Source organism: Strix aluco, chromosome 8 (genome assembly GCF_031877795.1).
Source record: "Strix aluco isolate bStrAlu1 chromosome 8, bStrAlu1.hap1, whole genome shotgun sequence".
NCBI lineage: Eukaryota > Metazoa > Chordata > Aves > Strigiformes > Strigidae > Strix > Strix aluco.
In genome coordinates this window covers 33,364,163-33,391,494 of record NC_133938.1, presented here as the reverse complement: position 1 = coordinate 33,391,494, position 27,332 = coordinate 33,364,163, and the positions used below count along the sequence as shown (strand labels likewise).

At 43.2% G+C, this 27,332-nt stretch overlaps 1 protein-coding gene across 4 annotated transcripts; it reads right to left on the bottom strand.

The window, feature by feature from the left end:
* Positions 1 to 1,640: 1,640 nt before the first annotated feature.
* RNF2 (ring finger protein 2) lies at positions 1,641 to 26,912 on the bottom strand. 4 transcript variants are annotated; one of them, XM_074833129.1, is made up of 7 exons: positions 26,730 to 26,912; positions 9,272 to 9,360; positions 8,761 to 8,921; positions 7,345 to 7,560; positions 6,230 to 6,502; positions 4,947 to 5,118; positions 1,641 to 4,029 (listed from the first exon to the last, which is right to left on the bottom strand). In XM_074833129.1, exons 2-7 carry the CDS (start codon positions 9,356 to 9,358, stop codon positions 3,928 to 3,930), a joined length of 1,011 nt encoding a protein of 336 aa, XP_074689230.1. In that variant the 5' UTR covers positions 9,359 to 9,360; positions 26,730 to 26,912; the 3' UTR covers positions 1,641 to 3,927. The 4 variants fall into 4 exon arrangements, with proteins under 4 accessions (XP_074689230.1, XP_074689227.1, XP_074689229.1 ...); XM_074833126.1 differs by lacking the exon at positions 26,730 to 26,912 and adding an exon at positions 26,310 to 26,546; XM_074833128.1 differs by lacking the exon at positions 26,730 to 26,912 and adding an exon at positions 12,870 to 12,905.
* Positions 26,913 to 27,332: the final 420 nt, after the last annotated feature.

The window sequence follows — 27,332 nt, the reverse complement described above, 5'->3', positions numbered from 1 at the left end:
GTAACAGAAGGTATTGTGCATCTTTTCCAAGTCAAAGTAACTCTTCCTTGGCGTTTGCAGCTGTGCACAAGGAGAGGCAGAGTGAGTGGAGTTCAGGCCTGTCCCTACAGTTCAGGCTTTTTTCCTGTGTCTGATGGGCAGAAGTGACTATAATCTGGGCCAAAGCGTTTTGCCTGTTGTAAGGGACCAGCAGAAGGGCTGTTTGTGACTCAGGCCTACAAGAATTTTCTTCAAGAGTTGTCTCAGCTGTTCATCAGGTAGGGTCAGTCCTGCACTAACTAGTTAACAGTGCTGGTTCAGGGCTGTTGTTGGGGGGCTGCTGCTTATTCCTTGACTATCTGGGGAGGCAGGACGAGTCCGCTGTCCTCGTGCTGCAGGGAAGTGGGGTGTGGGGAGCACGGCAGCCTGCTTGGCTGTGCCTCCGGCCCTGCGGTGTGCTCAGTGCACGGCAGCAGCCCCCAAGCTGTTGTCATCAACCTGGACAATCCATATTGCTGTGGCCAGCTACGGCAGTAGGAAACAGAGTGCTAAACGAGTTAGGGTAATGCAGGTGTGGCTGGCAAGGTTGCTGCTGCTGCTTGTTAAGTTCTTAGGGCTGACCCATGTTGTGCTGCCACTTGCTGTAGTCCTTTGCCTGGCACTCTGTGCTGCCATCGCTAGTGACAGACCTGCAACAGGCAACAAACCTTTGCTCAGATCAAGGTGTTGCTGCACGCGGCTTGTGCTGAACTGAATCAGAACTGATGAACCGCTGGAACCATTAAGGTACTGAACTTGGTACGGGGTTACTGGCTGATCAGCATGTGGAGGACAAACACCCCAGGATGATGCAAAAGATTTTAGGGGCTGCTCTAGTTACCAGTTGGCGTAGGACAGTGACACCTCTAAATGCTTTTCAGCAGAGGGAGATGTCCACCTACCCCCCATGGAGCAGGCAGGAGCTGCCCAGGAGCTCTCTGGGGGTTTGCTGTTCAGCTGTGATTCAAGAAGCTCAAAGCTCCTTTAAGGGAGTTAAAGCTGTTCAGAGAAGGCTCCGAGAACCAGTGGCAGCCCAGCGAGCAGCAGCACAGGCACGAAGGGATCTTCCCCAGTCAGAGAGTATGGTCACTACACCTCCAGAAACCCTACTCTTAGCCTACACAAGCATTCCCTCTTAACTCCAGGTGCATCTTGATGGTTAAAAGGTGTAATAACTGTTGAGATAAAAGCAGGAAAGGAACAGAACTTTTTTTTAATAATATACCTCAAGTGATTCGTTATAGTACCCTACAATGTTTTCTGTTGCAGCTGCTTAATACACAGTTAAATACAACCACAGTTTCTGGCTTTAACGTGAGTGCTGTGAAAACCCTTCATCACCCCGTTTCTGGGGCACCAGGACCCAGTTAGCACAGCAGCACTCCGGCAGGGCTCTGGCAGAGCTGCTCTTTATCTTCTACCTGCCTCTGAGCTGGTTTCAAAGGGCTGGAACGTGCTGGGGGGCCAGACTCCCCCCACCACCACCCCGGGGAGATCAGCTGCACCTTCTCACCCTTCCCTCCGGGCGGCCACAAACAGCAGCACTAACAAACAAAACTGGCCTGGCTGAAGGGTTTCTCTGATGAATCGTAAGAGGAAACAGCACTGGAATTTCCAAGAGGTTGTTGATAACATTTTTGCTTTTATTGTCAGTTTGAGAATTTCAGTGTGACTTTAGTTGGATACCAGAGCTATTAGGCTTACCCGTACCTAACACATGTTACGTACTTAAAAAATAGCATGGCTTTAAAAGGTGGTAAAGTCATTTTGAAAATAAAATAGTTTATAGCACTAAAGAGTCACAGTGCAATCAATGGTTTAATCAAACAACTACATTATATATATAATATTTAAAGAACATAAATATTCAGTAAATTCACTACAACATGAAAATAAAAGCTTCACATTCTCCCACGCTTTTTAAAGAACTGGGGACAAAGTGACAGACAGCTCCTAGACAGACTGCTCAGCTTCACAAACACCTCTCTTGCTTAAGGGACTGGACATTACCTTAGCTATCACAATGGGAAGGTATGCTGCAACTAATCTAGAAGTTTCCCCGTAAATTTTAAAGCATTTATAATCACGGCTCCCCCATCCCCCCCCAGATTATATTTAGTGGACATGCACTACTAGTCTATACAATGCAACGTTTCACCAGAAAGTCATGAATAATGTTATTTCTTTAAAAACTGCCCCCTCTGTGTTCTGGGGCCTGAAAGCTTCCATTTCATGTCACAAAAAAAAACCAAGTCTTTCCAGTAAGAGAAAATAAGTTACTCAAAGAAGCCTGTGGAGTTTTCACATCAGGATAAAGCTGATCTGGAATGGACACGTATTTACAAGTGCTAGGCTTGAAAGACGGAAGCGAGGGAAGGCTCCTTCCTTCCCAAGAGAATCCCCGAGCATCTGAATACCTGCGTACCACGCGCCAAAACCAGTCTGACTACAGGCAAGACGAAGAAGCAGCAATACCGTACGGTTTAGAGGATGTTACTTCTCACCTACCCGCAACATTTTTTTGCTTCTAGCTTCAGGTGCGACAGGGTAAAGGCTTCATCAGCAAGTCTTAGAGCAAAGGGAATCTGGCGGTCACATCATTTCCCTTCAGACAGAATGCCAAGAGGTAGAGCAACCCCCATTAAGTGACAGCAAGGTCCAGAGCGAGGGAAGAGGAGTTTAACATGCAAATGAACAGCAGCTACTGGACTTCACACAACGGCCTACTGCCAAGTTTTAAAACTTGAACCTAAATTTAAGACACTAAATGGTAAACTTTGTCAAGTACTAAAATTGTCTTCCAAAGTGCTAAGCCACATTTGTTAAAGCTATGGCAAAAAAAAAAAAAAAAAAAAAAAAAAGAAAATAATAATATAATCTTCAAGCAGCTTACGGTTGAAGTCCTCCCTACTTAAACTGAAGCCTGGATAAGCTCACAGCTGGGGTGGCACCAATTCCATAAAGCAAAGCATTTCCATGTTGCGTTATGTCTGTGTGCTGGAATTTTGGGGATTTGCTTTAAAATACTCTTTACAGAACATTCTAATACATTCACCGTAAGAATCTGTTATTGTAGGGAACAGAGCAGGGCTGTAAAACTTCGGGAAGATTTTCTCCAGTGGAGCTCGTGAGGGCAGGGTGACACTGCAGCAGGGCCAGGCGGGAAGCGGCAGTGTGCATCAGGATTGGCATCTTCTACATGAGGGACAGTTACAGGTTTTCAGGTTGTTTGGTTTTTTTTTTTTGTCCGAAATATTTGTTAAAAAGCAAACCAAATCTCATGAATCACCTTGCACTGAAGTATTACGCCCAGTAAGCAGCAAGGTTTTAAAGTGTCAGTTTTCTCACTACAGCTCTATTTGTTCACAAGAAAATGACTAATAAATCTCTTCTAGGGAATCAGATTACCTCTAGCTGCAAGACTATCAGAAATCAATTCTCTACCAATCTTTTATATGGATAACCATTAGCAAAGTACAACATTTAACACATTCCTTGGCATATGTTACTATTGAATAGACTTACTTAGCCATCCAATGCTCAATACTTCACAGAGGCTACTATAACTGTGTCAAATGTATTAGAAATCCAGATTTACCTGGACAAAATTAAGACATTCCAAACTGGAACACTCGTTCAGTTATCATGCATTAGGAACAAAAAAGCATGTCAAACACTGGAATGCACCGGAGAAGGTCATTTAGTCTCCTAGGGAAAAACCAAAAACCCAAAACAAAGACTAAATTAAATACAACCCAGAATACCGTCTAATCATATTAATAAGTATACTGAGAGAGCCTGAAGGCATCACATGTATTGTTCATGAAGATAATGGTGGTGCCTTCTTGTAATATTAAAGAAGTCATAGCTATAAAAAGAATCAGTCCCATCTCAGTTTTCCAGCACAGCTTATTTATGTTCCTTTGTTGGTGCATAGTACAGTTCCATGGGTTTGTTCACTTTCCAGTACTTCTCACTGACCAGTTCCAAGGAAAACGACCCATTCAGTACCTAGAAGGGAACACCAAAACAGAAATTAAAGAAACCTGATGGCTTGCACAGGCAGTACTGTAGCAACCCACAACTCCTGAAATCAGAGGAGTGTGCTGACTTAAAGAAGTCACTGGTGATGTGGAGAAGATACTTGGCTCCCCACTCGGCCTCAGAAAGCAACAATGCAAGCTAGGCTGAACTCCTGCTGATCTCACAAAAATGGCACCAAAAAACACTTTGGCAAAGTGACTATAGTTGTAAATTAAGTGAATTTGAGTTTTTCTCTGCAACAGAGGGAGCAGCAGATGTGTATTTACACCAGAAGCATCTCTGCTTTTGTCTAAGGGACCATCTGCAGTCATGGGTGAAAGCTGTCTCTTGCAAAGCATCTGCCTGTCTCTCAACCAGAAGACTTATTTTAGTCAGATAAATGCCCACATGTAAGACCAGGCTCAGAGTTCAATCTAGGTGTGGTATTGCCTTGTTGTTGTATGTGTATATTCTGAAGCCAGCAGCCGAGCGGGGGGATTCTTCCCTAGCAGAGGACGAGAAGCCTACACAGGAGTGGACAAATGCCACCTTAGAACAGACACTTCCTGGTGCTAGAGCTATCTGCTCTTGAAGCAAGATTCTCAGATGAAGTAATGTTGTTCCTCTTCCATTTTAACTGTAAAGCAATGGCGTAAGTCAGCTCGTAGTTGCTGGCATCACTGGATTTTCCCAAGTAATTTATGTGCCTTCTTTTCTACTAACGAAGCTTTTGGTGTATACATTTTCCTATAAAGCAACTGATCTGCTTCTAAATAAACAACCTGGTGCTACGCATTTTACCCTAAAGCCAACTCAGGAAAAGTCCAGCTGAGTGGATTTTAATCAAATCTGTATCAAAGATGTTATAATGCTCAGTTTTACTCTTGGACAGAAGTTCTACTTACAGTGAACTGCCCGTTGGCAGTAGCAATGTAAATGGTGTACTGCTTCTCACTGGCTGTGTCGAGGTTCATCTGGTTTGATTCTCCTTTGCTACGAAGCTCCTCCAAAGCCAATCTCACAGCCAGGTACTTGGACAAGTGATCAACGGTGGCATTGCCCGAGGTCTTGATGTATCTGTGACAACAACCACAAAGATAATCAAAGACATCTGAGTTGCAGGTATGGGAAAGAGGCACCTGGAACATCCCAAATATTAAGCTTCAAGTGTGAAAGGCCTTTAAAGACAGTTCCCAAACAAGAATATTAATTGCTTTCACCCAAGACAGGCAAGCAGCTCACCAAATTATACTGTTCCTAAGCGCCCTTACACCTTTTTGACATTTCTCCCACAGGCCCTCCTGTTCTTTGTAGAGAAGACAGCACTGCCCTCTCATCTGCTCAAAATGAAAAACCTAGCAACAGGTTGTCAAAAGCTTCTGAGAACTGCTCATGACTGCTGAAATCTTTGGAGCATAGATACAGCCTGGAGGGCCTGGACAGAAAGCCTTAAGGTGCGAGAGCTACACACGCAACACGCCACACCTCATTAAAGTTACCCTTCCCTATTGTCTCACTGTCTGTTCTCACTTCAATTCTTCGTGCAAGAATTAAAGGCTGACACAAATGCTGCAGAGGCCGCTCCCGGAAGCTTAGCTTTCTCTTCGCTGTTCAGAACAACCTCCAGAACTCCCTTGCAATTCCAAACCAAAAAGAAAAGCTGGCGGAAGCTTATGATATATTTATAGGCACTACAGAGAGATGTCTCACCAGGAGAGAAAGCCAGGAAGAGATCTGAGGAAACTCCACGAGACTGCTCATTGCTCTGATCCAAAATTTGCAGTCTGTGCTTGGACTGGATCATGAAAAAAAATGCCAGGAAAAGCTTCCAGCCTACAAATCCCACTGACAAAGCCGCTCTGAAAACTGCCGACACTTACACAAGGTTTGTTTATTCCCAAAGAATCTCATAATAAGTAGAAAGGGGCTGATACTACACCATCATCCTAGTACCTACTGTGAACTGCAATGCTAGAAAGCCTTGAAAACATCTTTATTTGTGATCAAAGGTTTAACACATCTACCTGCCTTGCAATGGAAAGAGGGAAAGAGTGCATATGATTAAACAGGATGTGGTATGACCAAAGTAAATTGATTTTAAAAAGCTCCAAGGAGTGATAGAGAACAAAAGCACCAGAATACAACAGCAGAATTCATGGAAAGGAAGAGAAGACATTTACCCATTTACCTCGTCTGTGCACTGTCATCGTTCTCCATGAGGGTCGGATGAGGCCTGAAGACCAATTCAATTTCACTAGCACCATCCATTACGGGGTCTATTGCCACAGTTGTGTTGTTATTGTCCAGTTCTAGCCCAGAATCATCCGACGTTTTGGTCCTCTTATTACTAGGCCCCGCTTCCTGATTGCTGTGTGTTGAGGCATTGCTACAGTGTGAACTGTCACCGTTATCTTCTGCTCCACTGCCATTCTCAATCTGTTGTTTCTTGCCCCTCTGTAGCCTGATCAGAAATAGGTAGAAATAAACGTTAATCCACGTTCAGAATTCACCCAACGTACAGGCCCGCAACGCTTGTACAACTCCTCCCTCTCCTGGTCTCCGTTGTGCCAGATGTTAGAACTATGCACACACAAGCACTAAACATTTCAGAGATATTTAAAGTTTTTTTTTTTAAAAATAAAATGTATCCTTTCTTCTAAAGAGATACTCTTTTTAGACGAGACTGTGGATTTTTTCCTGTCCCTCAAACACCTTTTAGACATAGTTTAAGATCATTTTTAAAGTCATATAGTTATTTTTATTTTTCAGGCAATTTCAGATCATTATTTTCATCTAAATATGAATCCACATGTGATTAGGAATACAAATCACCACAACGAAGTCTGGGGCCTCTTTCCCAGCTGGCTCTCTTACATTTAAATGCACACCCAGCACTTCACTACTGTGTGAAACACCATCTATTCCAGCCTTGTGAATTAAGTCGCAGTTAAAACCTAAGTTCTAGCATTATGTGCATTTCTTTGTACATCCTGGCAATACGATGGTACAGAATTCATTGTATTACAGTTTGTTATCTAAGACATGACAGCCATAATTTGGTAAAGCTAAGCTGAAATCTGCTGTCTACACCAGGCTGCCACAGAAGTTGCAGGGAGCAATACAAAGGTTTCTGTTAGTGGACAAATGGTTTAAAATTGTTTTGCCAAAGGTTAGAAATTATTTTGGCAGACTTCAGCGGAGAGAAGACGAATCTCAAGCTATGCAGGGAGTGAGGCCAGACATTTTACTTTTAGCGTTAAGGCAAACAAGGTTCCATGTGGACAAATTACGTGGATTACATACCTGTTCATAGCCTGAATCTTTAATCCCTCCTCAATGCTGTGACTCAGAGCTTGCTGGTTATTGTGCTTGCTGATTCTTGCTAGCACTCTCTCCTGATGAGCTTCATATTCATCTCGGCTTGGATAAATTTTACTGATGAGAGCATCAAAATTGGGATCTGGTCTCAGTGATCTTTTTGAAACTAGCTTTTTACGACACGTGGGACATTCTTTGTTGCTGAACATGAACAAGAAGGGAGAAAACAGTACTAACTCTCCAGCAATAACAACACTCTGCCCTAATGCCTCAAGTCTTAGCCAAAGTGCTCATTAAGTCTCAATATTTCTAGTAAATCTGGCATGGGGCTTCCTTCTATCTTTTGACAGATCAGGTAGTTCCAGATATTTAAACAAAAACCCCAAACATACATCTCCCTGCTTTTTTTTTTTTTTTTTTAAAGTATGTTTAAGCAAACTGTATTTAGACTGAAGAGTTCAAAAGTTCCACTCTGCAAACTGGTTCTTCCCTCTGGCTGGATTTTCACCTAGAAAAAAATGCATGTCTGATGGAAATTATATTAAGACACAGTCTTTCTAGAACTCACGGGACAAAACAAAGGTTAAGAACTTACTCTATAGTTCAAGCACTAATTACTGGGAAAACTAAAAGTCTTGTCCTTCCTACCATTTTGTTCTCATTTAACTGAAATGTCAGGTTCACACAATTTTTTTCCTGTAAGAGGAAGAGGCCTCAACAGCTGAACGCTGGTGTCTTTACTCCTGATGGTTTTCTTGTTTCCCTCTAATGTATTTTTGCCAATTACTCATCAGAATTTACACAGGCACAGCAAATTAAGTGTGACCTCTGAACCCAGGTAATTGCCATTATTGGAAATAGATACTCACATCACTGACTTAATTGCTGTTGGTTACCTCAGAATTCTGTTGCTTTTAGGAAAATATGAACTCGTAACTGAAGAATACAAGAAAAATTATTTACATAGGTTGTTTCAGTAGTGAAGCTTGGAAGCAGGACTACTGCTGAAAGGGCACACAATTTGCAATTTATTATTAGGAAGAGTAAGGGCTATGAGACTCATTTTTGTAATTAATGTAGTATATTTTTGTTTTGATGCTACTGGATCTAAAAAAAAGAAAGAAGAAAAAAGAAAAAAAAAAGAAGAGAAAAGAGGTTTTCAACTCCCTACAAGAAACCAAGTTATGGGATGATTTTTCATATGAGGAAAAAAACAGATCTGGGCTGCCACAGATGGCTGAACACACAAGAATGAAATATGAAAGGTGTGCTACACCTTCAGAAACTTGCAGTGCACAGGCGTGTAACTGTTCCACATCGACACCTGGGACTTAAAGGATTTCCTTGATCACATTTTCATCTTAAGTGAAATCCCTTTTCCCTGTACTAATATTTACATACCCACTCCTGAGGGCTGTAATGATACAGTCAGCACAGAAGCGATGCAAACATTCTTTTGTCGTCATGGTGTTTTTTAACATATCCAAACAGATGGGACACATCAGCTCACTGTGCAGGCTCCTGGGTGACACCACTATTTCCAAGCCATCGGTGATTGCTTCCTAGCGTAAAATAAAGTAAAAATTCTCTAATGGAATTTAGTAACTTGCTCACGGAGACTTCATGTTTTACTATTCTTTTAAAGAGAAACACAGTAAAAAGATAAAACAAGACACATATACAACCACAGCAAGCACACACCCCCATGCTGCTAAGGAAAGGAAAAAAGAAAGATCAAATTTTTTTTTTTTTTTAAATATGAGAGAGGGTTTTGGAGGCTATTTTTAAGATTCTGTCCTTTAGAACAGGCAGTTAACACTCCTAAAGGAAAATCTTAAACATCAAGATTCACGTTCTAAGAAGTATTAAAGAAAAGCCCAGCCACAAAGGCCAGCTCTTTAGCAGATATTACCTGAGGTGTTCTTTGCAATTCGTACAAACTGAGCTCCCATGTTTTGCTTAAAGGTTGTGTCCCGTTCGTCTGGACGGCTTGAGACATGGCTGGGAAGACAAAGAGAAGCAAGTTGCACACTGGTGTACCTCTGGCTGCAGGCACCCGCTGCCTGCCCCGCGCTCGTGTGCCCACGTCCACGCAGCCACAGCGGGCTCTGTGCCACCAGCGCAGGGGCCACGCTCGCTCAGCCCCGGACCAGGCTCCGCTGTGCTACACACGGAGAATCCCATGCTCTGTGCCACTCCAGAAAAAAAAAATGAGGGAGTCAGTCAGCCATGAACACTTTGCAAAAATCAATTAAGGTTGTCAAACAAAAGCGACATGGAACTGAAGGCCATAAAACTTCGGCTGGGTGGTGTGAAGGCTGCAAATGCCACCTGATGCGGAAAACATTCATAAAACATCCACTTACAAACATGCATTCGGGTCAAGGAGGGTCTACTTCCTAACCACGTGGAAGGTCAAAATTATGCACGCACACAGAAAACTAGCTAAACGTGTTCACTGGAAGCACACTATAATGCCTTTCTTTCTCCTCCTGAAAATACATGGCTAGGGGTTTCCAATCAGAAGTTTAGAGAACACCAAAAGGTCAAGTAAAACCTAGTCACTGGGTAATTTCAATCCAGTTTTTCTGTGCAATCCTGGTCAGCTTCAGTGGATGCGCACCTCCGGTGACTTGGGGGAGGAAGTCAGAAGTTTTTAAGTTTCAGAAACCCAAATCATACACACAGTATCAGGGTTTTGCTCATTTGTGGTATCAGTAGTGGTAGATGGGCACTCCTGGAAATGGTCAGGGCTAGAAATGACGGCACTCACCAGACAACTGACACCACAATCACTGCTGCAGGGTTTGCTTGCAGGCAAAAGGCACGCATCACCTTTTCATTAAAAAACCCCACAAAAATGTAAATAAAACGCAACACAAAAAGATCACACAGAGAAACTGTAATGCTTTCCCGTGAAAATTTTGGGATTATTGTGTGAGATGAGGCAAAATTACCACACGTGGTCACTGCAGACATGTAAAAGAAAGTCAGGTCAAAACAACAGAAGAAAAAGATGTTTCTAAACAGAAAATATTTTCACAGTGGGGATAAGGGGGCAATCCTCCCCATCTCTCCAAAACTGCCTGCCTTGAAGCAGGAAAACTTATCCCAGACTGTGGTGGTATGTTTAAAAAACTAAATGTAACCATGTAAGAGACAAGATTACATTTCTACTAGGTGGAAAAAGCAGAAGTGCTTTCATCCTTTCTTTTATTGCTTTTTTTTTAAATCTGGGTTTGTATTTCCAGATCCTTCAAATCAGCAGCCAAATGCAGATTCTATTGGCATCTACCAGGTACATTATAATTCAGTTTCCAAATCATCTAGTTCTGTATGAAAAGGGTCAACCTCTCTGGAGAACAAGGTTACTTTAGAAGCGTTAATTAATTATTGAGGGGAAAGGAAGAGAAGCAGTGCAGCAAAGATTATTATATCTACTTCTACCCGGGCACAGAAATTAGAATTTTCTCACCTTATGATAAAAAGAAGGAGGAAGGGGGGAGAAGAGCCTCACATAAAGTAGCCACATCCACTATTATGTCTAATAAGTAACAACGGTCTGAAGAGGTGTCAAAAGAAATAATTAGGTGATGACAGACCATCAATTCCAATTTTTACTGTATAAATATTATGCCTAAAAATACAGTTTACTTGTCACAAGAGACATGATCCTCTGCGTCGATCAGAAAAGTAAAACATCCAGTTAGGACCCTACCTCCCCATTAAAAGTGACAAGCCACCACGACCCAGGTGCAGACTGTCAGCTCCCAGTCTGGCCAAGCATTGGACTGTCCTGTCAGGATTGTGGGTATTTTATTTAAATTATGCAGAGGTATGAATTTAATGATGGTATTAAGTGACACATCTCAGCAAAGAAGCAACGCTGAGAAGTGTACTAGGGGCAAAAAGAGGAAGTACTATTTCTCTGTGTTCTAATTTCCACTATCATTTAAGGTAATTCCAGGCACACAAGAAGTCAAATCCTTTCATGTAAGGATTTTTGTTACGTGTTGTTGCCAGTCGGTTGTTCTAACAGAGGCCCAACATTATTATTCTGTACCTGCACTGGATACTACTCCTGAGTTCTTTTAAAGCTGACACATTTAATTAACCACCATTTCAACTACTGAGAGAGATTCGTGAAGCTGCTAATCATTCACACCCTTCCTGAAATCTGCTGAAGCATACAGTCAGACTGCAGCAGATTAAGACAACTAAATCCCAGTAAATCCAGCCTCTCTTAACAGAAAGCCTGCTCCCAACAGCAGGCAGCTCCATCACAGTGAAGAGCTCATCTAAGCAGTCCCATAGTAAAGAGATCATCGCAGGCAAAAGTAATACCTTGCTGAAGCTTGCGTGCTTACACTTGCTAACACAGAACAGCAGCTCTCCGGGTGCCCATCTGTCAGCAAACCTATCAATCCTGAGAATAAACCTATTAACACTATCATTTATATTGCAGCCTTGCCTACAAGCCCAAGGCTACACTGCAGAAGACACGGTACAAGTGTCATGATAAATAATTGACCAGCTTTATTCTAAAGGCTTCTAATCTGAGATGGTGAGTGCTTCATTCTCACCCTAAGGTCTGCAGTGACAGCTCTTTCAAATTTTAAGAGGAAAACCACTGGCCTTAAAGCTAGCTGAAAGCTGGAGGGATCCACATAGCCCACTTCATCACTAGCAAACACCTCCTCCGCCTCTGGTATGTACAAAGTTGAAATCAGTAGAAACATGGTCAATTCAAACATGCCAAAAAGGACCCTGCCTCAAAAATCAACCAAAAAAAAAAGAAATAAAAATCACATTACACTGCATGGAGTTTTTAATCTGTTTGATGATCAATAAATAAGCCTCCTTAGCTTTTTCCCTGTTCCCCTACAATTTCCAGACCTATACTGGGCCTGAAAAATGCACCTGAATGAGGCCTGACTTCTCTTCCTTATGACATTGTTGGACATCAGATTGAATTACCTTTCTTCGCACTGCTGAAATCTAACATAGCAACATCAACAGCTGGCACCAGTATCAAAGATCAAACTCCATAACCAAGAGAGGCATTTTGATCTAAAATTGCACTGACCACGTAATAGCCACCAAGTGTCAACTAGCAGTCTCAAAATCATAACCAGTAAACCAGCTCTTTAGATGTTCTCATCAATGACTGATCTTCACCATCCGCCTGGAGAACGGAGGTAGGAAAAACCTCTACAGTTAGCTGACTCAAGCACTACAACCACCCAGGAGGAGTTTGCACTGGCCCCTTGCTCTCAGGTTTAACAGCAAATAGCTGGGCAGTTATACCAAAATCTGTTTTAAGTAGCAAGCACTCTTTATGGGCAGTCATTTTCAAAGCACATCCCAAACAGCACTGCTTAGTTCCTTTTCAGGTGTCGTTTAAGCTGTTTATCTCCAGTAGAAAAAACCCTAATGAGCAAGACAGGACTGGACCCCACCATTCTCTCTGCTCTTATGCTGCCTGTGGAGCTGAATTGCTGTAGACAGACCATCTCCAGGTCTCCTCTGACACGAAGGTGAATCCGACAGAAGGGTTTTTTCTAGCTGTTCTGACAGTGCCAAGACATTCACAGCCTGCAACAATAATACAAAGAATACTCCTTAGTTCAGTTTTCTTTTTAGGACAGTCCACTGCTACTAGATTTGAAGCAGGCATCTGCTAAAAGAAATCCCGGATGGTGCAGGCCAGACTAGCTGATCCTTTCTAAAGCTAGAAAATTAGGAAAAGTCTTTCATGAGCCAAAGAAAGAATTTCTTCTGTTGTTGACACTTTGTTCAGAGTGAAAAATATGAAGTGGAAAGTTTTTAGACAGAAGGTGCGACAGACTTTTTATTAACTACTACTGGCAAGGGGAGAGAAGATACAGAATAAATATAAAACCTCACATTTATTCTTCAGTCTGAAAATTTATTCCACTCAAATCTCACATTCTTAAGATCAGTTGGATCTTCACTGACATAGTTCACTACTCCTCTGCATCCCTTTCAGCCTCTGCATCCCTTTCAGCATTTAAAAAAAGAAAAAGTCTTACATAACAATGTTCTCATGCTCATTTTTCTGACTCAAAATATGAAGCAGATTTCATCACAATATCTACTTAAGTTTTCAACTATTCAACATTTCAGATCTTTTCCGCTTTATAAATGAAGAAGATGGGATCTCTTCTTCACAGGTCACATGTGCTAGCATTAGGAACAATGTGAAGCCAGATACCCCCTGTAAGCCTTTTTTTATCATTAAGGTTTTGAAAAAACTTCTAACAGATCACAACTTCATACTTTTTAATCATTTTTTACCTTTATGACTTGTCTATACCCTCTGGATAGAAGAGGAAAGCAACCAGTCACACGACACCAGGATGGTATGAAGGGGAAAAGCCACATTCCTGAAGGCAGATCAAACATCTTTCTCTTGGAGCCACTGAGAAGTGCTAGTTGCTGTGCTTTATGCTATAGCCAGAGGGCCACTCTTGTCAGTCATAGAAAAACCAACAAACCCTAACCAATATAAGGACACCTGCAATCCTTCAGACTGACTCAGTCTTCAAGCACAGTGAAACTCTTAAGCATAAACTTCGTAATTACAGAGTACACCCATCTGCCACTGTCAAAGCGAGAGCTGATATAACCAAAAGAAGATATTACATATCTGAGAACCAGAAATGTTATGAATCTCTTCAGGTTTGATTCCCTGTCACTCCCCATTTCCAAACAGCATCTGAAAAAAAGGGAAACAAGCCCACATTTACTGTTTAGTCATAAAACTTGCCTAGTTGCTTCGTGCCTTTTATACAAGACTGGAAGATGAAACAGGGAGATTGCTGAAGATTATCAGAACGTATAAATTTGTATTTCTTTGTATCCAGGATGTTTCTCAGTTCTCCACATTGCCAGAACATTAGAAACAAAAGAAAACAAAACCCACCTGTGCTGTTCTTAAGGAGCTTTGGAAACATTTGATCGACTTTATATAACCAAACTTTATCCACAAGTTGAACAGCTCCCTAATAGAGCTGGGAGATGAGCCTGCCCGCTTCAGTAAAAAGCAGCGCATCACCTCATTTGAAAGACTTGCTATTTAAGCCCAATTTCCTTGAAAAACAGGGCTTATGCAATCTCGCTCTTTGTGCTCACCCATCTGTAGACTATTTTCCAAAACAAATTTGAAGACAAATGGCTGAGGTTTAAAAATGTAACAACAAAATAAGTCTTGTTCCTCAAGTGCTGGAAAACAGGCAGACAGTTACAGGAAAAATAACAGTATGAAAGACCCCATCAGAAAAGCCTCTCTGATCTCCTGCCTGATTACTGACTGGGGAATTTATACCAGAGAGTCCTTCCAACAACCTTAGAAAAAACCTCCAGCAGAGCAACATCCGCACTTGTCACACACCACAGCCACTTTACAAGCTTATACTGAAATGCATTTAATTATTTGCTCCAATGTAGTCATGAGTCGCAGTAGGTTGGGCGTTTGGGCATCCTATTCCTGAAACTGTCCAGTAAAAATAAAAATCCAACTGACAACAAGTACACTTCAGATGGCTCAGAGCTGCGGGCAGGCAGGCTCTTCTGGCTACAAAGCAGCCAAAGCAGGAGCTCAGCAGCAGCCTCTCACTGCTCCTGCTCGTCCCTACTTTACCTTTTCAGAGTTCTACTACCCTTAGATTCACCAATGTATAATCGCTCCTTAGTCTTATTTCTCAAAATTTGTCATTTGCGAAAATTTAAGATTTCCTTAGCTCTAGCTTGGAACTAACCCTGATGGTGGTCCTACTTTAACCAGGGAGGAGGGACTTTCTACTGGATGTCATCAGAGATCCCCCACAAGATGAATTTTCTCAGAAATGCTTTACAGTGCCTATTTTTGCCCAGGCAAAGGCTAAAAAGCAACTGGAGGAGTGGCTGTGTCAGCACACCTCGAGACCAGAGTAAGGGTGGAATGGTACCAAGCAGCTGGAAGAGATAACCCCCAAACCCAGCTCAGGTGTGGCCATAACCATACCAGCTGCTATTTAACTCAAAAACATGTACTGATCTCTGATATTTTCATGAAAAAATACTTTTGAGGAAAAAAATTGCATCAGGCTCTTTAAAAAAAATTAATACACACATTTTTACACAGTATTAAATCCTTAGAAATCAACTGATTTTTGTTCCAAGTTTTAAAAGGTAAATATTTAGACTTAAAACAGTAAGAGAGTTAGACCTCTATTTGGTATGCCAAGTTCAACAGTACTTTCAACCATTCTGACTTTTTTTTCCAAAGGATTAGTTCTTTTAAAAACAGGTATCATAGTGAAGTTACTTGAAGCTTAACAGGATTAGAGTTTTAGGTTTTACTCTCTCTGATACTGTAACTAGTATTAGGGACAAATTGCATGTTTTGACAAAGTATTCAACCATTCATTTCAATTTATTCAATTAAAGCATTCTGAAATTTAAGTAATTCTGCTTTTACTTTCTAGCTAAGAGCTTGATTTGAAAAAAAATCATTTCTGAATAGAGTATTTGAAGGAATTCATCTTCACTGCAGTTCACTGGCAGCTCAGATTGCTCTACATCCAGTTGTAATCTAGGACAACTAGTACTAGATTACAATCTACTACTTTTAGTATTCACTCTTTTCTGAAGTTTTTTTCATCTCTGGATCTCAAAATCCCTGGGAGACAGCTGAATCAGGTTCTGGCCTGGAGCTCATTTTGTTCCCAGATCTGAAATTAACTGCTCGCTGATCCCGAACAAGTATGTCACTGCATCTGTCTGCCTCCCCTTCCTCTCCTGCCTGTTTACTCATATTGTCACCACTCCTCCAATTATCTCTCGGTAAGTTTATATTGCACTCACTGTAATTATATACTGATCTCAAAAGGGGATAAACTTGAAAGACACCAAAGTGGTTTTAGTTCACTCAGCTATCCATCCTTGCCCTCCCAATATCAAGTTCAATGTCACAATGTGCCTTACTGGGAAGATTTTCACTTATTTGTATTTGAAAATTCAATTCAATATTATATTAGCCACACGTACAGTCATCTTCTCTTGGCACAATCAGTCGTGATCTATGCTAACAACAAATTCAAGCTCATTGATTCACGTTCAGAGTTGCAATCAAAACAGAGTGCCTCTGCAGTGCAGCTCACCTCCAACACGCGAGGTGCAAGTTGTCAGTCTTGCAGACATCTAAGATACAATTTGGTACCCACCATAATCTCTTACAGGCAGTAAACCACATTTAAAATCTTTAGGAGCTTGTGCCGTGGACTCATACCGTGAGTCAGACATAAAGCAACAATAACATAAGCTACCAAAAACAAAAGGAGAAAGTATTTGCCACAACAAAAGGCATATGGACAGACAGAATAAACTGCTAAGTGTTGAGCAGTAAAATTCACAGGGGAAACGAATTCTATACGGAAAGCATAAAGCTGCAGCAAAAGGATCACTAATAAAAGGCCACCTCTGAGAGGGTGTGGGATGTCCACTCCTGGAGACAATCACACTCAACTGGATGTGGTCATGAACAACCTGATCTAAGTAGCCCTGCTTTTACCAGGAGGTTGTATTAGACAATCTCTGGAGGTCTCTTCCAACCCAAGTTATTCTAATTATGGGGTTATCTTACTGTTGGAGACATTTATACTTAGTTTTGCTGTACAGAAAGTGACACAACCAAGAAAAGCCAATGGCAACCAACACTCATCAGCCGATAAAGCACTGCCATAATAAAAAGCTGAAGAAACCTGAACAGGATCCTCTCCTACTCCACACACCTTTTACAATCTACAGGGCTGAATATGATTATATGAACATCCTCCTTAACCACCGAAGAAATATCAGAAGGCTTTTCTGGGACTAGAGTGACCACTAGCTTTATACAAACTAGAATCCATTTGTCTGAACTGTGTGAAAACAGCAACAAGGGAACTAGGCCTTCAGATACCTAGTGTTATAAAAAATATCCAGCAAGTCTGCTTAAGATGGAAGTCTCCTCCATAAACACATGCTGTAACCGCATATTTAAGAAAAAGAACACTTTCCTTAAATATCTTCTGAGAACTTGTGGAACCAGGAGTAAAATTCGCAACTAGATATTTTTGTCTCAATTGGAAAATTAACAAGTAAGCCCCAAAACACCACACAAATACACAAATGTTTGAGAGTACAGTTTCTCTCTCCTGCATGTACATTTAAATCGACCAAGAGCAAGCAAAACTGCCTTGGGTTTTGACCACCTACTGAAAAGCAGGCCTCTTGAGAGCTGAAGGTATTTGCCCAAATTTAACATTTGTAGCTGTTGGAATAGAGCTGTAAGCGGTGACAGATTAGTAGTCAATTCATAAGGATGCAAGTTCATGAGGATCAGATATAGATTACAAAAGGAATGTTCTCAAGTGAATAGTTTCAGCTACTATCACAGGACGCCTAAAAGTACATTCATGAGCTAATTTCAAAATTATTACCACTTTATCAGTTAATATTCTAGAGTAATGTAAGTAAGCTCCTTCGTAAATGCCTACATTTAAAAACGAGTAGTTAGCAATGCTTACTCAAAGGCAGCGTTTAAAATACTTTTGTACACATTAACTAGAAGTCTATCATCTGCAAAGCACAATCAAAGCCAATTATGACTATTAAAAATGCCAAATTAATACAAACTATGAAACTGAAACTTCAAGTAGCAATTCCATGCTCCAGAAGTCAAATCTGATAACAAATAATGAGTATTTACACTGTGCTTTCCACCCTGACAATGTATCAGCTTACAAACACGTCCGTGGGATAGAAACACTGAATTAGAAAAAAAAAATAAGGGAGAAGAGACATAGCTCCAGCTTGTTATATGCTCCATGAAAGAGATGAAACCAACACATCAGCAACTCCAGGGGCAACAGTGTTGCTGGGAAATAAGAAAGGGATCAGATTCTTGTCAGGGCCTCATCCTTGGGTCCTGAACTGGGCTTTGGTAGTGCATGTTTAAAACCATCTGCATCATTAAAACACAAACCACCACCTTCACTCCCCCAAAAACTCCTCCAAACACCACCCCAGTCCTCCCCATTCCTTCCCAAACACCCCAAGGCAAGGCCCTGTTACCCCTACGCCCCCCTGCAATCCTCCGCAGTCCCCACAGCACTGCAGGAACCCTCTGCTCTTCCACCTTTGCAAGAGCAAAGATCATGTCAGCCCAGAGAGAAACCCCCGGCTACCTCCACTGCAGATCCCACTGCTGCCCTTACACTCTTCCCAGGACAACTGAATAATGGTAAAAAAACACATTTATGATTGCTCCAAGGCCGACGTTATAACCCGGACCTCAGGAAAGCTATTAGCCACAAGGCACTTGCATAGTTCAGCATCCTCTCTCCTCTTTTCCCAGGTCCATTTTTAAGGGGTTCTGTATTTCATTCTTAAAAATCAAACCTGGAAACCTGTTTTTGAGCTAAACAACATAAACTAAATCTGAATAAAAATGTATGGAAATAAAAAACGGCTGGGACTATCCTGAGGCCCCACATTACCATAAATAATAATGTATATTAAGGCAAGCAACCTGACTGCTGTGCGTGTTACAGTCCATGCTTAACGGGATGAAACAACTTTAAAGCACGTCTACCTTGTCACTACTTGAAGTCACTGCAATTTCAGTTACACTTGAAGGATATTGTGATGCACAGCAAGAAATAGACACAATGTGATAAGGATCCTGACAAACCCGATTTAACAATGTTTGCATCTGGTTCCTTGCCATCCTATTCTACTTTATTTACAGAAGTAAATGAAGAGATTAACATTCAAATGTTTTGATCAACTACAGCAATGTAGCTCCACTATGGCTGAGAAAACAATTTAACTATAATAAAACCAGAAAAGTAATATTAAAATGAAACACAAATTTTACTTTCAGATGGGTACATCTAACTCCCACTGAACATCAGAGAACTGATCGACTGGCACAAGGAAGATGTTACTGATACAATAAAATTATTTGTACATAGTGAGTGCCAGATGTTCCCTACACTCAAGGTTGTGCCAAGTTCTACATCTAAAATACAAATCCAGCCTGTTCTGTATGAAAAAACAGCACATCCTTCTTTCCTTTATAGTATTGTGGCACCAGAATGCGTAGTAGGAGAAGTTCTAAGCATGCATTGCTACCGGCTGCTTGAAAGCACATAATCTTTAAGACAGTTTGTTAGGTTCTCTCATTTGCCACTTAAAATTGAGTCTAGATGTCTCAAAACATGAAGCTCATTGAAATCCATTGTAAAGGTCACCCTAGAAAGATTAATACTTTTGCCTCTTATCCCATTACTTTCAACGACAGAGCTTTTCATCTAGAAGAGACGGGACTACATGAGAAGTTACTTTATGGCGCTCAACACTGGAAGTACATCAAAATTAGGGAAGCTGCGTTTATTCCCAAAGCAAGTATTATAAAGCTCTGCATTTTCAGATGGTCAAACTGAGAAATCCGAAGTTTGTCAGTCTATAAAGAGCAGTTAGCAAAGACAGACAACCTCATTTCTGCCCTTGAGCACTACCAGCCAGGAGGAAAAAAAAAAAAAAGGAAAAAAAGGTTGTATAATTAATTCAAGACCACAGACTCAAAAATGTCCCAAAGCAGCCAATAAAACTGAGGAATGCAGAGAAATCCGAGGCACTGGCGCAGTTTAACAGCCTCGACAGTCAGTAATAGTACAGATGTTTTCCCAACATGACTGTCCCTTTCAATCACACTAGTTCTGAGTTTTTAGTTTTCCTGATAACTAGTACCAAACTCCCATTTTCCCACAACCTGCCCTGTAAACTTAACAGGCATGTCTCTTCAACATAAAAAAAACCCCTTCCTTGAAAACCAAGTAACAACACCCAATGCTGGGATTATGAAACGTCCAACAGACAGATGACATCTGACAGAGGGGGAAAAAAATAACACTGGTATTTCTGAAACACACTAGCTTGCTAGCACATGGTATTTTACAGTCGCTTCACTGTATTTATTCTCCTAAGGAAGAAAGCATTTTGCCTGGTGCCTTAAGATGTGGAATCTTCCAGTTAATTGCCATTCACAATTTACTGGACCTGAAATGAATTGATGCATAGAGTATGGCAGCATTTCCAATCTGGCCGTCAAGCTGCTCATCCTGGCCTTTAGAAACATTTCTGGTATGACCTCATACAAACCATCTGCTATACATATGTACACCTATGGAAGAATTCAGTGAATCTAATGCTAACACAAGTGACCAGAGATAATCCTCCTGTTTCAGATGTCAAGAGCATTAAGAAAAAAGAAGTACCAAATTAAACTTTTGATCATACTCAAGGCTGTTTTATCACAGCGTGCAGAACAGTCATGTACTTTTGGACATGCAGAAGTATGTGATTTTAGTTGGTGCTTCTCTCTATTCTTATACAGTAAAGTATGATAGCATATAAGCACTCTATGTCCATGTACATTGCTCTTATGTAGCTGATGCTCAAATCCGAGTTTATTCTGATGAGTTCTACATTCCCTGCACTGCCTGGATCACTCCATTACTGCCGATAACCTCAGCCCTTACTGCTCAACTGACCATTTACAGTTCTGTATCATACCCTCCCAGACATCTCCTGAGCTACAAAAACTGGAATACACAACATTACCCTAATATTTGCAGAGAGGTTGCTCTCTGTCATGACAGTTGCCTCCACGTAGTCCAGAATTCACCCATCTTCCTCTAGGTGTCATATCTATAAATGCTCAAACTCACATTCTGAAACTAGGCTATTCCTGTACTAAAAATTTTAGATTTTTTTTATCTCGGAGAGATTAAGTCAAAAACTTCAGGTTTTGGTACAAAAAAGAAAGCAAACATTGCCCACCATTCTAATGCAAGACGTAGTAAGATTATTTGAATCATTAAAGCTACGAACCCTTTCACACGATCTATACCTTGTCCAAAGTCAGCACTAAAATAATACACAGCAACACCTTCTGCCAGGAGTGAAAACAAAACTGTTACAGGAACAGCACCTTTTCACTCCTCATGTGGGCCAATAAATTGGACAAGCACTTGACCTAAAACATGCTAAAGACCTTCCCCTACAATTCATATAAAGAGGAAAACAGCCATTACCACACCATAATTTAGCCCTGTGAAGTAACAATATTAAGCAGAACTCTGCAGGGGAGTGAGTAGAATTGCCATATTCTCTGTTATTTGTTAAATTTTATGCAAAGTTTCTCATAATATGAAGCATGCTACTGTAGTTGTTAATGAAGTTCTTAAGCTCTTAGAGTTAAATCAATCTTAGACTTCAGAATTAATAACCAGCTGTGAAGGAGAAAAGCAAAAATGCCATTCTAAAATCCTGCCTAAAATTCATTTCAGTGCTGTATTGCATCAGAGTAGGAGGGACAAAGGACTGAAAACTTCTGGGAGCAAACAAAAGTAAACCTTCAAACTCCAGAAAAGTTGAATCTGTCACAGCAACTAAACACACACAAACAGACCAGGAATGATACATGTTGCCTTAGGATGTTTTTAATCAGACTTTTTGATTGCTTTTCTGGTTTTGCGTTGGGTTTTTTTTTTTTAATTCATTGTCTAGTAGCATGTTTATAGTGCACTGGACCTCAGAGTCTACAGTAAAAGACCACATTTACATGGATTTGACCGTAACAAAACACCACGTACCCTGCTATTGTGGAGTGTACCCTCTTGCCACAGAATTATGCTTCAGAACCAGTGCTTTTGTTTTTACAGTACTTTCTTACCCTCACAGCACTGCTGGCACATTTTTGAGGCTAACCAATTTCTTACTGTCTCTCTGAAATAACAGCTGCTGAAAGCAAGAACTGACCACTTCAATCAATAAAGGTTAAGTTGGATCATTGCACCCCTCCTGTTGTCAGCCTTTTAGTTTGCTGTACATTTTAATAGAAATCCCATGAAAATACTTGCACCAGAATTCAAATGATCTTTCCCATCTCCACAAGTGCTGTTAATAGTTGAGCAGCAAAGGTTAGGTCTAGTCTTCTACTTACAGTTTGGGAACGTGGAGAAATGTAGTTCTTCACTGAGGACTGTGCTGGTAGAAATCAGTTCTACAGCTACAGTTACACCAGGGGAAAAAAAAAAAAAACAAAACACAAAACAAACAAACGCAGCTGCTTTTCACCCAACAGCTCAACCCACTTTTGGTGGTGATAATGAAACACACTGATTCAATTCCACCTTCAGGACTTTGCAGTTTTAACACACCACTGTGCTCCCCCAGATAAAAAACTCCTACCAGGGGTATGTGTAGTCAAAGCTTCCCTGTTCCTTCCTGACAGTTGTGGTCAACAAACCAACGTGGGTTTGTTATTTTTCATTTCACCAGCAGAAAACAGGAAAGAGTGCTCATCAGCTTCTTGGACTACTGCTTTGGTTGCTTTGTTACAGTGCTACAGGATCCAAGATGCTCCTAAGCAAATTTTAAGAAAGACTGTAGATGCTCAAGCCAAATATACTGTAAATCGTGTGTACTGCTCTCCCCGGGCTACTGGGATCACATCAAGTGAGCCACTTTGTTATCCTTCCCTTCAGCATACAACACACCTACTATCCATCACATTTATTAATATAAATGGCAGTAAGCAGTAGTATTCCAAGGAGTTTGTATTGTGGGAGAAATTCTGAAAATACCAGATCAAGAAATACGCTTGGTTTTCCGTTTTTCCAGAGCTATGTTAGATAGCCACAAAAATTTCTCACCCGCTTACCAGTTATCATAGTGAAGGCAGCCACGACCAATAGTGATAATTTTCTTAATGAGAAAAAGAGACAGCTTGGTTATTAATAAACAGAAAATGAACTCCCCCACAACACTTGAGAGACAAAAAGAAAGACCCAAGTCATCTTATGTATGATTGACTTAATAGCTACAATAAATATACAGAAACAAAATTGTTCATTTGGCAACCAGACAGCTTTCATCTAAAGCTGGGTGACAGCTAACAACACTTTGTGTTTTAAGGACTCTCTCTCAAATAACACTGTACATTTTGTAAACAGTACTGCAGGAGCAGTACATACACAGTTTAAACTCAGCAATCATTCAAAATCGTTTAATTTTACCCCTGAGTGGTGACGAGTAAAGAATGGATTAGGTTTTTAATTAGTTAGCAGAATACCACTGCTAACTCACAGCTGTTCGCAAGAGAGCTCCATGATCCAGAAGTGGGGGGAAGGCAGACGGGGATAATTCCTAAAATATTTCTCCACTGCAACAAGTCTAAACAGCTTCATAATATTGAACGCTGCTCATTCCTCAGAAAATTAAGAATCTAAGGTCAGCTTCAAAGGCCAGTTACTTTCACCAACAAGCAGAACCAAGTTTAGGCTCACCAATAACCCTTCTCCAATCTTTTTCCTCTTTGTTTGCATCATTATTAAACTGCTGATCTACTCGGTAAAAATAGATAAAGAATATTTAAGCCCAAAAATATGAAAGGAACTCCCTTACTCTGATACTTCTTTCACACATGTTCTCTGAACTGATGCTTCTGGAACAGTAGACCCTTTTCAGAAAAATACAAGTGAGCAGTTGCAGACTTATGTCTCATTTTTGAAGCTCTCCCTTTTCTCCACACCCTCCCCCCCCCCCCCCCCCATCGCATTTTTTTTGTTAAGCAAGGGAAAGGGAAACTTTTAAAGAGAGCTGAAGAAATTCACATATCCCAACATCTATTTCACACATAAGACTGATGGCCTTCCTATAGGTGCCAACCATATTTCTCTTTCATGGTAACACATCCCTGAAAATGCCAGAATTCTGCTCTAATCACCCAAGATGCCCAACCAAGTCTTTATACTCAACATATTACCATGCATCAGTCTTAAAATGCAAAATGTCACTGATAAAGGGGGCTCCGTGCAATTTATTTCACTGACACTCACGTATTATTTCAACTCTAAGACATGACAGGCAGTGCTTTTCTTGGCAGCTGCAGTAGGACTGGTGTTTCAAAGCTTTGAAGCCAAAGGTCAAAATTTTAGCCACTGGAGAAGTTAAAAAACTCCTCCAATGCAAAATCTGTGTCCCGCTATTATTACAAAGCTGAATGCAGAAAATAGTAAGGCAATTATTGAACACCGTAAATAACAATTCACAGGGTCAACAAGGTCTAAAGGTGTTCTAAACTTATTGAAATATCACCACTGAAGCTCGCCACAACAAGAGTCAGATCCAGCCACAAAGCTTGCTACCCAACACTGCGGCTCACGCTGACACCTGTCCAGCGAAAATTCCTCCCATCTCCAAACAACCAGCAAAGCTTCAAACAAGTGTATCTTAATACCAAATGTACTGCTTATCGGTATCCGCTGCTTTCAAAGTGAGTGCCTCTGTCTCAGCTGACAAGCTGAATGCCAGCTCTGAGCTTGACATGATGTATAAAAAAGTCAAATTATCTCATTACAAAAGTTTTTAATGAAAACACAGATGAATACAAATGAGAGTACCTCTGCAGGGAACTCCTATGACAAATCAAGTCTTTGTCACTGAATGAATGACATATTTGATTAAAGAATTTTCCCCAAGCAAAAATAATTTCACCTGCACACCAGTCACGTTTTTTCAAATGCAAGCAATTCCCTTTAATCCTTAAAAGCCTGCGTGCAATGCATAGTTATTACACAGAGCTGTAACCACTTCCAAGCAGGACTGGATAATGATTTATCACACTGGAAATCATCTTTCTCCACTAGCTGTCCTCTGGATTTCTATGGAATTAGGCACTTGATCCAATTATTTTCCACAGAAGAGGGTCTGAAAAACAAACAGCTTAACAAAAATCCCCAGAAGAAGAACACTGCTCAGTGTTCATTTCACATATATGCTATGCCTTGGGGTGGGTCCAAGGAAGGCAAACGATTTTGAAGAGCCAGCTACCACAGAGCATAAAAGTTGGCAAGAAACAGGTGCTAAATCCGTGCTGGAAGCAGTGAGAGCGAGTGTGAAGGGAGGAGACACATCTACAGCTCCCGACAGAGTGTCTTTCTGCCCCTGCTGCCCTGCTGGAAAGGACGACAATTTCACAAGAGCAGTCAGGTCGTTGCCGGCAGCAGGTTATCAGCATCACGCCTCGCAAATACCGTTCAGCATGGTGACGTGCACGGGCTTTAAGAGAAACAAAAGACTGGGAACGCAGAGCAATAAATCATATTGAATGTTGTATTTTAAGCAGGGGCAATTTATAGAAAGAACAATAACGGCTCGTGACTCTGTTCATCAGCTCTCCCTTCCCGTTTGGCAATGCCTCGCTCTCTGGGTTGGTGTTAGCGGTATGCGGTTGTGGTACGGAGGTGTGTATGGTCCATCTCCCCGCAGCTTCCACAGTCTGCGTGTGCACATATACATTTTTTTTTTTTTTTTTCCCCGCACCTCCAGGCTTCGAGGCCGGCTCCCCGGGGCGGTTGAGGGCTTGCGGAGCTCCCCGCGGCCCCGCCGAAGGTGCCAGGCTGGAGGCGGATGGGGGCGGGGGGGCAGAAGAGCCCGGCCCCCGGCACCCCCCCGGCCCCCCCCGGCGTGCGGGGCCGAGCAGCGCCAGCCCGGCGGGCGCAGCCTGCCAGGGGCTGGGGGCGAGCGGAGCCGCCTGACGCCGGGGCGGGCAGCGCGCCCACCTGCGCGGCGACTGCCCAGCGGGGCCGGGCAGCCCCCCCAGCCTGGCGGGGAGCCCCCTGCGGGACACCGCACCCCCCCCGCCATAGCAACCCCCTCAGGGAGGCGCGGCCCCTCCTCCGCCTCCCCCCGCACCAGGGTCGGGACCGCTCCCGGCACCAGCCGCCCCGCCGGGGCACCCGCCGCAGCCGGCGGTTCCGCCCCCTCCCCGGCCCCGCTGTGGGGACAGACCCGGCGGTGGCGGCCGCGGTCCCCGCCCGCCGCCCTGCGCTCACCGCCCGCCGGGCTCCCGCCTCGGGCCGCCGCGCCTCCCTGCGCCGCTCGCGCCGCCGGTGCAGCCGCTGCCCCAGCAGCACAATATGGCGAGCGGCAGCCTCCGCAATGGAGCTCGGGAAATAGAGGGGAGTTACATATTCATGGCCGGGGCTGGGCAGGGGGAGCGCGGATGGGGCTGCCGAGACCGGGCCGCCCAGCGCCCTCCTCCCCCTCCCTGCCCGCCGGGGCGCGGCGGGGGCCGGGGGCCGCCCGCTCCTTTCCCCGCCTTCCCCGCAGCCCCGCTGCGGCCGCCCGCCCGCCCCCGGCTCCCCGCCGCCTGCCAGCGCCAGCGCCGCGCCCCCACCCGCCTTCCCCCGCCGCCGGTCCCGGGCGATGCGGCACCGAGCCCAGCGGAGCTCCCCGCCGCCGCCCGCCCTCACCTCGGCCCGCGGCCCCCGCTCCGGGGCTGAGCCCTCAAGGCAGCCGCCGGCGGTGTCGCCTGGCGGCGGGGGGGATGCGCCGCCGCTGCCTGAGGTGAAGCCGCGGTGGGCGATCGCGTATTTCCCGCTCGGCGCCGCCGAGGAGGGGCCGGGGGCCGCGGGGCAGAGCCTCGGGCAGCCGCGGTGCCCGCCCGGGAGCCGGCGGCGGGTCGCTCCGTGCCGAGCGAGGCGGGCGGGATGGCGGCGGCCTGGCGGGAGCCTGGGCTGGCCCCGAGCAGCCGCCCGCGCCTCATCGCCCGGTGGAGCGAGGTTGGGAGATCGCCTTCGGGCAAGAGCGGGTCCGCCGGCCTCCGTGGGCAAACCGCGTGGCCTCGGGCTGGCCTTTGCTGGGCTTTTCTCCCTGAACGTGCCCTCTAAACTCACGGCTCTTCACAGAGCCACAGAATCACCTTGGTTGGAAAAGCCCTTGAAGCTCCTCCAGCCCAACCATGAACCTCACCCTGACCGTTCCCAACTCCACCAGATCCCTCAGCGCTGGGTCAACCCGACTCTTCAACCCCTCCAGGGATGGGGACTCCCCCCCTGCCCTGGGCAGCCCATTCC